Genomic DNA, 13,548 nt, shown 5'->3' on the forward strand with positions numbered 1-13,548 from the left:
CTCAATTTTCCCACATGAAAAATACAGAAAGTAAACCCTTTCTTTTGTCTTTCCCCAGAGATAATGTAAGAATAGTTACATGAATACTTTTGAACTCTTCATTTAAAAATAAACTACATAAATTCCAGGTCAGTTTTACTGCATGTTTCTTAAGTACCAAAAATATAAAATAAAATTACTCTCATCTTGTTGTTACTCTTAACTTTGGCTTCTTACAGAGATTCCTTTCCCTAGAGCTGCATTGTCCTATATAGTAACCACTTGCCCCTGTGGCTATTTAAAATGTAAGATCAATTAACTAAAATTAACTGGAAGTAAAATTCAGCTCCTCAGTCTTACTAGCCACATTTCAAGTGCTCAGTAGCCACATGACCACTTGCTACCACACTGAACAGAGGGAGTATTTCTGTCATCATGGAAAGTTCTGTTAGAGAGTGCTAGGCCAGAGGATACTCAGGCTAAATGTCCTGTTGCTCTGTGGTCTTAAACTGAACACTGATAGCATTTCAAAGATTAAATTGCCTTAGAAATTCTGGAAGGACTTCATAATCATGTCAGTGTGAAACTAGGGGAAAGTCAGAATTAAATGAAAAGGAATTAAATGGCAAATAAAGAAGAAAGAAGGAAGGAAGCCTGCAAAAAGAATATGCACTGACATTATTATGAAAGAATAAAAAGTGATTCAGGAATTGAGCAGAAGTACAGTTTTACTTAAAACATTTGTCACATATGGTTTTTACTAAATGCATCCATATTAGGCTGACTTTCTGATGTCCTAATTGGGTTTTGAGACATTCCAGCTAAATCACACAAAAACTATTTCTGGAAATTGTGATGAAATTTAACCTCTCATCTCTATACTACAAGTTTAAAAAACATATTTTTCCTCTCAAGAGGAGTCAGCAGATGCTATGAAAATACTTGTAATTCTTGATCACAATTTTTGTATTTACCCTTGTCTAGACTACATGCACTCACAAATAGTTTTCATGCTTACCAATGTTTTGGTTTCCACTTCCTGTATAAAAGGAATTATAACTTAGCGTATGTATTGTTTGTCCCCAGAAGTAAGAGGATAACTGTGTATGTTTGCATTTAGGTCATCCTGTCCATTGAAGAAGGTTACAGACTCCCAGCTCCCATGGGCTGTCCAGCATCTCTACACCAGCTGATGCTCCACTGCTGGCAGAAGGAGAGAAATCATAGACCAAAATTTACTGACATTGTCAGCTTCCTTGACAAACTGATCCGCAATCCCAGTGCCCTTCACACCCTGGTAGAGGACATCCTTGTGTAAGACGCATAATGTTGATTTTTCCCCTTGACAATCATGATTTCTTTCAGGCTGCAGAGAAGACTAACAGGTAAAGAGGAGAAAGTTTGCCTTGATAACTGTCTTGCTTGTCTACTTTTTAGGATATTTTATGTAAGCCATATTTATCAGCTGAAAGAGCAATTTATTAACATTTTTTAAAATGATTTTTTCCACAAGAAAGCAGGTTCCCCCTTTCTGTTTTTCCATATCTAATCTTTATGAATCCCTTTTTAAATATTTTTTCCTGTGTGGGTCTATAGTATTTATAATTCCCTTCTTGATTTACTGATTTTTCCTTATAAGTAGAATGTGTGTGTGCGTGCGTGTGTGTGTGTGTGTGTGTGTGTGAAGCCTCTTTAATTTTCTTGTCCATTCAGTATTCTGTCCCTCAGTTTGAAATGGCAAGCAAGACAGGGGCAATTTGTGAATCAGTCAGGAGCAAGGATGTTTCCTGTTGATATGATCACATCCAGCTGTTGTTACTTTCCATTGCTAAAACCAGAAAAAGACAAATGACAAGACAAGAAAATGAAGGAGTTCATCTCCCATTTTATAAAAGTCAGTAGAGTTGAGAAGATCTACTCACTTCTCTCTGAAAAGCAATTATAAGAGGGCGACTAGAAGGAAAAAAGAAAACAAACACTACCATCTATGTCTGAACATACTACATTTAAAACACTATCAAGTTGAAAATACATTTCTGAATTTAGACCAAATTGGACTTAAACATAACCAAAGCACGTTCAAAGCTTACTTTCCTGACTCAGGAGATGGCCAATAGGCTATGCAGATGTTCAGCTTTAGGTCAGAAGTTCAAGTCAATGCCAGTTTGAGTGACAATAAGGCCAAAGGCTCTTCAAGGACTCCTCAAAACAAGCTTCAGTTCACAGCAGAGCGCAGAAGAGTTCACCTCTAAATCATTAATTGGCAGCCTCAGTAAAGTGAAGCCAAGCATGAAATAGCTAGAGATTAAACTATTACTCTAGCCGTCTTCCCTCAAGCAGCCCAGCACAGGAAGCTGGAGTGGTGAGGGTAGGGTGGGGGTGCCACTTTGGATTTTATCATAAAAGCAATGGGCAGCCCTTGAAGGATTTTAAGCAAGAGAACCGCCTGATCACATTTGCATTTCTGAAACATCACTCCAGGGCTGATTTAAACTGAAAGTGTAAAACAAGGAACAAGACTGGAAGCAGGGACTGTCAAAAGTTTGCAGCAAGCCAAACTAGGAAAGGTCAGGGCAAAGAAACAGGAAGAATGTCACCCTCTGGAACACCAAGTGTTAAGAACTGACCTGGAGAAAAGTACGCAAAGGAGACAGAAAAAACAATCAGACAGCTGATGAGGAAAGTAGGAAGGCGCAGTATCGTAGAAGCCAGAAAGGGAAGCAGTTCCAAGGAGTTTAATGTCCCAGGCTCCACAAAGCACCAGTAAGATAAAAATGAAGTATGTCCATTGGATTTAACAACTATGCACTTAGGAATTCACAGGTGGCCTTTGCAAGTGCATTTTCAGTAACGTTGTGTAAGACAGACATGATGGGGGAGGGATGAACTTGAGGTCAGAGAGAAGAGCAATACAAAGTACCACATCCAGTACTGGTTTCTCAAAAACTCTGTCTCTGAAGAGAAAGAGTAGTTGGAGAAAGTGTTTCATGGGCTTTGTTTTTATATGTTTTATTGAAGAGACAAGTATGCCTTAATGTTGGGGAGAAAGTGCTACTAGGATGTAGATTGAGTCTGAAATGATTTAATCTGGGCATCTTGCTGTACAGGGTGAATGGACTCCACAACCAGTGCCCGCCAGCGGAACTCTCTGACTGTTCTATGACTGTAGAAGCAGGCAGGTAAGAGACTTCTTTTTGAAGAAAAGCAGATTAAAAAAAAGAATTCTTCCCTGCTTTTCCAAGATAATAAATGTTCATAATATTTGGAAAATAATGATAAAAATCTAAGATGAGAAGATACCAAAAAGTACAAATGATCCAGAGGTAAAGTCCGTATGAGAGCTGGTATCTGAGGGCTAGGCATTGTGGTTTAACGGGGTGTGTTCAGTAAGGCCAGAGAAAGGCAGGGTCCATGATGGCACATCACAGGCAGGCCAGGAGTTGGGCTTTACAGAAAGTTAGCAGTTTTAATTGAGTTCTAAACTCTAATCTTTGGGGATCCAATTGGAAGTCTTTCTGACTGATTTGCTCTCCTTGTTTCTGACAAATACATATACGCTACAGACATTGCTCTCAGTATACTTTTGTTGGAAAACAAAAGGAACCAGAGTTATACGGGTATCATGCCTGAACCTTTATCAGCATTCTTGTTTTCAAAGCAGCCTGAGTGAGTTACCAGTTTCTATCTCCTCACTCCCAGTGCCATCCACCCACCCTGATCCTAGAGCACTGAGGCTGCTTGGGGAAAAGAGATGTGGTAGGTTGAAGGACGGCAGTATTAGCAACAGGATGTCTGGTTTGTTTTATGTTTACAAAGCCGTGACACTGCCCCTCCACCCCCAAAATTCCAAAGCCTAGTCTCCCTTCGCCGGTTGATGTTGGACTAAGGAGATGTGATGGAGCATAGAATTGCAGTCTGTCCTCCCATGTACCTCTCAAACAGGTGAAAGCGTCTAAGAGTATAATCCGCAACAGCTCCTATTAAACTCTCCTGTATCTCTTTCTCTACGATCCCCCTCCTTCCAAGTGTCTCTCACATTCCTGCACTGACATAACTCTCTCACCCACTAGGTCCCCATGGTTTTTATTCCACTCTAATTGCTTTTTTTCTCAAGAATTCACCCAAGAAGCTTTTATCTGTTCTCTTGACAGTGTAGTAATAGGGGAAAAAATTAAGGTGATGAAAAGGGAGGAGGAAGGCTGAAACCCACAGTTTAATAATTTTATATGAGTGATACTAGAAATCTTATAAACATTAATTTTTCTTTCAAAAGACAGAATACCCAATAGAAAAAATCATTGGTCAGTGAAGGATTTTATTGTTTGAAACAGTCACTCCAAATAATGCTGACTTTCTTGTGCCTGACACACCCTCATGGGAGTATCCAGAGCTCTATGAAATCCCCAGTCTTCTTGCTTTCTCTCCTACTCAAGAAACTATATGGATATATAGGTGAGGCTGCAGTCCATGGAGTCATTAGGAGTCGGACACGACTGAGCGACTTCACTTTCACTTTTCACCTTCATAAATTAGAGAAGGAAATGGCAACCCACTCCAGTGTTCTTGCCTAGAGAATCCCAGGGACGGGAGAGCCTGGTCAGCTGCCATCTCTAGGGTCACACAGAGTAGGACATGACTGAAGCGACTTAGCAGCAGCAGCAGCAGCAGCAGTGATATTATAAGTATAGACTTAAATCCAATTGATTGTAAAAAAATAATTTGAGAAAATTCCTTAGTATTATAAGCAGTCATCCTCTCATGAATGAATTTCAAGATACCTTCACTTTCATTCACAGTACAATGACATCTTATAACTTCTTTTCAAAGTATCTGTAGCTTTCACGTGATTCCCAGCCCCTGGGAGAAAGACCCAGCTTGAGGCCAAGCCTCCATAGAGAATGGCAATTGGAGCAGTGCCTGGCCATGCCCCTTGAAACACCCCTATTCCCTTTCCCCGACCCTCAGGATCAATCTTAGAGTTACTCTCAACCCCAAGCAAGCATATTACCATGGGATCCAGAATTGCATCTGGGGCCCAGCAGTTTAATAGTACAAAGTGTCTATCACTCACACCACCCACATTGTCCTACACATTCACTCTCCAACCTCTTCAAGCCCCAGCCCTGTTTCCTCTAGACACCAGAACCTACTGAATGCACTAGGTGGAAGTCAGCTGGCCAATGCCATTTTGGACAGTGCTGCAGTGCAATAGGAAAATAGCACTTTCTTCCAGACCCTGCTCCAGATCACCAGAGTGTGACTGATAATTTTACAGATTATGGGCTCCTTGAAAGCATCAGCTATAAGGTAGCATTCAGAAAAAGGCAGCATTTGACCAGATGGACCAGTCCATGACAGAAATCATATTCCACCCAAGCCAAGGTAGAAAGGAATATTCCCATTACCTTCTGGGCCATAGTTAAGGATTTTATAATATTTAAGTTCTTAGGAACTGGAACCGCCACTTGCCTCAGTACATATAAGTCAACTGTTGAACTTTCAAGCACTTGATTTCCAGTGATGTATGAACCATGAATGTAGGGAAAAGCTCAAAGCAATATCATCTGCTTTAGAGAACTTCAAGTAAACATTATAAGGCTAAATGGTACTACCTCCCTCCATCCGATTAATAAAACACCTATAATGCTATCTTCTGAGGGCAATAACTTTCAACAATTTGATATAAATGCTTCCACTCATTTCTTAAAACATCTTGCTAAGTGCTGCCTAGGCTGTCCATAATTCCCACTTGTTAAATTGTTTATAAACCAAGTAATGGACAAATTATTCCATTTAATTTTTATAACTAGTACTTTTAATGTTGTTTCTCATGACAGAGAAATCACAGGCTGGCCAAAACCAATGCAATTGAGTGATAAGCAAAGCTTTGTGGATGAAAGACAGACTATTAAATATTGATCAGGAAGTGTGAAACTTCTACCCATTAGAAAATCTAAATTCAACTCACATGAACTATTGCCACAATATGATAATAATACTGATGTTAATATCAATACTAATACTGAATAAATTACTATCATCATTATCAACAGTAATTATTACTGCTGCTTGTTGAGAACCTGCTATGGGCCAGTCATTGTACTAGGCATGTTTATCTGTCATGTCATTTAATCCTGTTATTATCCCCATCCTTCATGTGAAAAATCAGAGACTCAAAAGAGACTAAGTTTCCCAAGGGTACACAGCAAATTTGGAAAACTCAGCAGTGGCCATAGGACTGGAAAAGGTCAGTTTTCATTCCAGTCCCAAAGAAAAGCAATACCAAAAAATGTTCAAACCACTGCATAATTGCATTCATTTCACACGTTAGCAAAGTAGTACTCAAAATTCTACAAGCTAGGCTTCAAGAGTTCGTGAACTGAGAATTTCCAGATCTTCAAGCTGGATTTAGAAAAGGCAGAGGAACCAGAGATCAAATTACCAACATCTGTTGGATCATAGTAAAAGCAAGAGAATTCCAGAAATTCTCATTTCTGGAACTGAAATGAGAAGTCAGTGCTTCATTGACTACACTAAAGCCTTTGACTGTGTGGATTAAAACAAACTGTGGAAAATTCTTAAAGAGATGGGAATACCAGACCATCTAACCTGCCTCCTGAGAAACCTGTATGCAGGTCAAGAAACAACAGTTAGAACTGGACATGGAACAACAGATGGGTTCCAAATCAGGAAAGGAGTATGTCAAGGCTGTATATTGTCACCCTGATTATTTAACCTATACGCAGAGTACATCACGCAAATTGCTGGGCTGGATGAAGCACAAGCTGGAATCAAGCTTGCCAGGAGAAATATCAATAATCTCAGATATGCAGATGACACCACCCTTATGGCAGAAAGAGAAGAGGAACTAAGAGCCTCATGATGAGGTGAAAGAGGAGAGTGAAAAAGCTGCCCTAAAACTCAACATTCAAAAAATAAGATCATGACAAATAGCTGGGGAAACAATGAAAACAGTGACAGACTTTATTTTCTCGGGCTCCAAAATCACTGCACTTGGTGACTGCAGGTATGAATTTAAAAGACTCTTGCTCCTTGAAAGAAAAGCTATGACAAACCTAGACAGCGTATTAAAAAGCAAAGCAAAGACATTACTTTGCCAACAAAGATCCATATAGTCAAAGCTATGGTTTTTCCAGTAGTCATGAATCGATGCAGGAGCTGGACTATAAAGAAGGCTGAGTGCCAAAGAACTGATGCTTTTGAACTGTGATATTGGAGAAGGCTCTTGAGAGTCTCTTGGACTGCTAGGAGATTAAACCAGTCCATCCTAAAGGAAATCAACCCTGAATATTCATTGGAAGGACTGATGCTGAAGCTGCAGCTCCAGTACTTTGGCCACCTGATGCAAAGAGCTGACTCATTGGAAAAAACCCTGAAGGCAGGAGAGAAGGGGATGACAGAGAATGAGATGGTTGGATGGCATCATGGACCCATTGGAGATGAGTTTGAGCAAGCTCGGGGAGTTGGTGATAGACAGGAAAGCCTGGCATGCTGCAGTCCATGGAGTTGCAAAGAGTCAAACACAACCGAGTGACTGAACAACAACACACAGCAGGTAATTATTGAGTCAGGAATTTGAGTGAGAGCTACCAACTGCAAAGCCTGTTCTTTCCACTACAGAGTATACAGTCATCCAAAATTATAAGATCTTTTCCAATACTTCAGTTTCAGAAATATGATTATTGGAAAACAAGATACATTTTTGCATCTCCAGATAAATTTTATCTGGACTTCTCAGACTTCATATATGAAGTGCATAAAAGTTCCAAAAGAATTTGTAGCAGTACACAACCTGTTATTTTATGTTCTGCTAGGAAAGTACAAGGATATAGAACATAATTATGCCTTCATTCATGGATAAGAAGGAAGCATATTGTCTATATATTCCTTCAACATCCTCTTGCAGTGCTCAGCCACTTGAAGAACATTACTTGAAAAGAGAAAATAGTAACTACAACAAAATACAGAAATGAAGAAAATGCAGCAGCAACATAGTTCCAGAATTACATCCTCAGGCATTTCTGTAGATTGAATTTTTCCAGTGTTGGCAAATATCTGCTCTGCTTCTTTTCCTTGTTATGGCAAACATGACTTTCTCACAGAGCCCAGATGCTGCCTCTGTATCCTTTTTAAGACCACATTTTGATTACCACTGGCAATGAATTGTTGACATATGAAATGAAATCTATTTCTGTCCCTCTGCGTGTGCTTAGTTGTTCAGTCAAGTCTAACTCTTTGTGACCGCATGGACTGTAGCCTGCCAGGCTCCTCTGTCCACGGGATTTTCCAGGCGAGAATACTGGAGTGGGTGGCCATTTCCTTTGCCAAAGGATCTTCCCAACGCAGGAATCAAACCTGAGTCTCTTGTGTCTCCTGCATTGCACACCAATTCTTTACCCACTGAGCCATCGGGGAATTATTTACATATGAAAAATAGACTTTCCTTGAGGTCCACTGATGTTACTCAGAGTGTAGTGACCATATGCTGAGAACTCTACTCAGAATGTGGGAGATATTTAAACAATTTTATTTCTACCCTGTATCTATCCTTCCTAATATTCAAACATATCTCTAATTTTAAACTGAACAACAACATAATTTTCAAATTTGCTTTGAATTTCATTCCATCATACTTTTTATCAGTAATCAGCCTTATTATGAGAATTAAATAATGTAAAAAAAAAACCTGATGACTTACTGAAAATCAAAGGCTGACAAAAAATCATGCTCCCAATTTAGCACTGTGGAGAGTCAGATTATTTGGAACAAAGAGATATTGCCCACAAGCATGCAATAGTCACAAGATTTATGGCATGGTACTATGCACTTTGGATTATTATAACATCTTGTGCAAAATCACACTCTAAAATTTTTAAAGAATATCAAAAATTTTCATTAATTGAAATTGTTTTCAAGTTGACAGGCCTAATTATAGGGAGGGCAGTGTTTTCCTTTTTTATCTAATTAGATAAATTCTTCCTTCAAAAGATAGGTAGGTAGTGTGTGTAGTAGATTGCTTTATGTGGTGGTAGCTTAGTCGCTAAGTTGTGTCTGACTCTTGAGACCGCATGGACAGTAGCCTGCCTCTGTCCATAAGATTCTCCAGGCAAGAATACTGGAGTCATTGCCATTTCCTTCTCCAGGGGACCTTCCCAACCCTGGAATCTAATCCGAGTCTCCTGCATTGCAGGCAGATTCTTTACCGAGTATGAGGGAAGCCAGATTGTTTTATGGATTCACTAAATAATGTGAAGTGTAGCCCCTTGGTCATTAGATGAGAAACTCATGTAAAATAGTGATACTGAATAAAGTAAATGTTGTTGTGATGCTAGGTCCCCTAACCCTTTGTTGTCTTACTCGCCTTTAATTTCCTATCCTTTACTCCATTGAAATCTGTTGTTGTTTAGTGGATAAGTTGTGTCTGACTCTTTGCAACCCCATGGAATGCAGCACGCCAGGCTTCCCTGTCTTTCACTGTCTCCCAGAGTTTTCTCAAACCCATGTCCATTGAGTCAGTGATGCCATCCAACCATCTCATCCTCTGTCATCCCCTTCTCCTCCTGCCTTCAATCTTTACCAGCATAAGAAACTTTTCCAGTGAGTTGGCTCTTCACATCAAGAAGCCAATGTATTGGAGCTTCAGCTTCAGCATCAGTCTTTCCAGTGAATATTCAGGGTTGAAACCTATAAAGACAGACATAAACAAACATTTTTGCAATACAAGGAGTAATCTAAATAAACAGCATATTCATTAATAGGGTGACCATTTTAGCAATAGATTCTTACTATTCCATTTAATGAGTTAAATGAAAATAGATTCTTCATACATCACATTAGGTCATGGACCAAACTTTTCTTCAGAGGATATTCAAATCTTAACCATCACTTATTTAATGAATTACTTTAGTACTTTCAGCATTATGCTAAGGCCTACAGAAAATAGAAAGAGATATGAGATATGATTCCTGCCCTCAGGGAGTTTTAACTAACTCTTAAAATTCTTCTGTCTTATGGGGTTTTTCCCAAGGAAATAATTCAACTGAAGCATAAAAATACATGCTCTATAATTACATAATCATCTGTAATAAATTTAATAAGATTGATAGCAATTTAAGAGTCTAACTCAGGGAATTAACAAATTGTTAACTGTCAAAACATAGAATATTATATACCCACTTGAAAATGAGCTATGAAGACCATTGAAATGAAAATATTCATCAACATATGAAATACAGCAATACAAATAGAATGGACACTATCTGTAGACCTCTGCTAACAATATATAAAGGTAAAAACTAGGAAGGAAGAGGTTTTGTTAAGAGTGGTAAAGGGAGAAAAGCCTTTAAGAATGTGGTAGTTTCATATTAAAATAAGACCCTGCCTTGGAATAGTGTTTCTCAAAGTATAACTTTCCTTGAACCATTTTGGATAGATTTATTACTTTTATATTTACATGATGAATATAAAATATGGAAAAGGTTTGAGGAGAAAAAACTCCCTGCTTTTTAAAGGTAGTTTGGTACCTATTGATAACCTAAGAACTTTCTAAATTAAAATACCAGTACTATTACAAACTCAAAGGGCTTGTTAGAGTAAAAACTTTTCAGCTCTATCAGTGCTATTAATTTTTACATATTTAGATGTACTGAGAATATGTTTATCGTACTTGAACTATACCATTACCTCTTCTAGCTATACTCCAGCCCTTTCTCTGGTCTAAATTGACCATGATTTATACCTGGTAGAATTTCCTCTAATTCTGCTCCCTCCTCATTTTTATGAAGAAAGTAGTAGCCCTTTGACCTTCTGCTCTACAATATGTACTTTTTTTTATATAGCCGCAGGTTTTGCTGTAAAGACATTTCTCAGGTGGACAGCTCCCACTAATCACCAAATAGCAGAAATTTCTACATGCTCAGCAAATAGCAGACTGAATTTATCATTGTACATGGTTGATAAGAAAGGGCATTTATTGTTTATTAGGTAATATTCCAGAGAATTCATGTGAGGGTGATGGTACCCAGCCCTCTAAGCCAGAAAATAACAGCATTTTTTCAACATCAGTATAAGATGAGGTGAAAGAAAAGTTATTGCACAGTCGCTGTGAACAATGCGGGGACCTTGACCTTACTAAATCAGCTGCCAATGCAGTTATATAAAGGCCAAAGAGTAACTAGGTTACTAAAGATGTGTGGAGGGAACAGGAATTACAGTATTGAAACAGTCTAAGAGCAAACAGTGGCTGCTTTTCAACAGACAGATTGGCCATTTAAGTCATTTAGTGTACAGAATGTCCTTCTATGACCTTTCATAGAGGTTAAAGCGTCTGCCTGCAATGTGGAAGACCTGGGTTCGATCCCTGGGTCGGGAAGATCCCCTGGAGAAGGAAATGGCAACCCACTCCAGTATTCTTGCCTGGAAAATCCCATGGATGGAGGAGCTTGGTGGGCTACAGTCCACGGGTCACAAAGAGTTGGACATGACTGAGCGACTTCACTTAAGGACATAAAATTAGCAAATAATATTTCCACTCACCAATTATATGAATTGTGAAAACTTGAGTTCTCCAGGAGAGAGAAGTGGAAACCATCTGACTTTGTCTGTGCATCAAGAATGGTATATAGGGGTATGAACGGAAACACCTAAACACATGCTTTTAATTTTGTTCAGTTTCAACAGATTTCTCAGATGAGTAATTAAAAGACATGAGAGCCACAGTGTTTTAAAATAGAACATTCAAAAAATAAAAAAATAAAATGGAACATTCAGCTTTCTAATGTACGTGTTTTTATTTATGACAATTAGCAATAGGTGTACCCTAGTCATTTTGATATTAAACTTGGTCAGTGAACTTACTATAGCACTATTCTCTGAAATATGTTCCATAGGAAACTGATTAGAAAATTTAGGAAAATATTCTGAATCCTCTTCTGGATCCATACTGCCCATTAGGATACTAAAAACAAAGAAATGACACAATTTAAAACCCTGTTTAACTCTATTTGTCATGGATAGCTTTATTCTTATTTATATGTAAACTTTTATTTGATAATTATTAATATAAACACCTCTAGGAAACTAAGAAATATGGCAACATTTAAAGTGCCTCTTGGTGGATGCCATGATATCTTTCAACTTTTGAACATAACTAAACTTTGTCTTGAGTCATTCTGATATTAATTAGAATGTAACAGTCCATAATCAAATAGCATTGCCATTTTTAGTACAGGAAAATAAAATGTGACTTAACAGCCTTCAAAATAGGAAATATGGTAACAGAATCAAGTACTGGTAAAAAGGAGTCACTATGAAGTGTCACCAGACTCCATATGGACTATAACACTGTACAATCACAATCGCAAGTGCATTTAGTTTATGCAGATTTTAGTTATGTAGACAGAGCAATAATCCCTGAAATTCCCTGTCATCCTTCTTCACACCATGCCCACCTTCAGCTAGAATCCAGTTCAGAAAAATAGAAGTCAATATAAAATCAAAGAAAAATCAGAAGTGAATTTTAGGTCTTTAGTAGGAACTTTGTCCTAAATAATTCCAAAGGGCAACTTTCAGGGTCTTCAGGAGTCAGTGTACAAGTTGTTTGACAATGTATTACGTCTCTGGCTTTTGTGCTCCTTAAAGATCCAGGTTCTGGTGATTTAAGGGTAATTTGAATGATTTTAAGGGTAATTTTGGTTGTTCAAAAGTTTCCATTTTCCCCTTATATATTGACCTTAGAATTTAATTCCAACTCTCATATAGTTTTTTTTAATTAATTTATTTTTTAATTGAAGGATAATTACTTAACAGAATTTTATTGTTTTCTGTCAAACCTCAGCACAAATCAATTTTAGGCTTATATAACTTGCATATGCCATTTTGCTTTAGTGGAGGAATTCTTATTCATATGGTTTAATCATATGTGCTCCTGTGTTATTGGTTTGTATTTTAAGATGAAATAGTTCAAATATGAATAATATTTGAAAACTATTATGATAAAATATTCACAATATAAATATTAAAAATGGCTCTAGTTAAGTCTCTGTGGATTCTGTTATCCTTTAAACTTTATAAAAAATTAAAAGAGAAGTAAATGAGAGTTGGATTATCCTTCAATATTCAATATAAAAACAATTCAGTAATTTACTTGTGGTGGGAAATTTTTTATTACTTAGAAAATACTAATTGACTCAAACACCAAACATAAAATAATGTTACTCCTTTATCATTTGATATAAACTCTAGACCTAATAATTTTCAAAATAATATACTTATTATCCTAAAGGGATGATAAAACACATTTATTGTTATTATTATAAAATCATTCATGTCAGTTATTTTTAACACCATACAAAATGTTTTTAATATTATTTTTCAAGTATTTCAGTAAGGTGAAAGTTTATTATTATTTCAGTAAGTTTATTATTAGAATGTCTTAAATATACAATTCTGTGTTATTTTTACTATAATTTCTAAGGTTATCTCTGCTTTTATTCTCTCTATCTGACTTTATATAAAACTACTTTTGTGTATATAGACATATGTATCTAT

The 13,548-nt window shown here is 37.4% G+C and overlaps 1 protein-coding gene across 2 annotated transcripts in view; it reads left to right on the forward strand.

Moving 5' to 3' along the window:
• EPHA6 (EPH receptor A6) overlaps nucleotides 1–13,548 on the forward strand; it is a 985,602-nt gene that overhangs the window by 955,845 nt on the left and 16,209 nt on the right. For both annotated transcript variants that reach the window (XM_042230510.2, XM_060404157.1), the window contains 2 exons: nucleotides 1,100–1,293; nucleotides 3,087–3,158. In XM_042230510.2, the coding sequence (XP_042086444.1) occupies nucleotides 1,100–1,293; nucleotides 3,087–3,158 (266 nt within the window). The remainder of the gene's footprint in view (nucleotides 1–1,099; nucleotides 1,294–3,086; nucleotides 3,159–13,548) is intronic.

Source organism: Ovis aries, chromosome 1, assembly GCF_016772045.2.
Source record: "Ovis aries strain OAR_USU_Benz2616 breed Rambouillet chromosome 1, ARS-UI_Ramb_v3.0, whole genome shotgun sequence".
Taxonomy (NCBI): domain Eukaryota; kingdom Metazoa; phylum Chordata; class Mammalia; order Artiodactyla; family Bovidae; genus Ovis; species Ovis aries.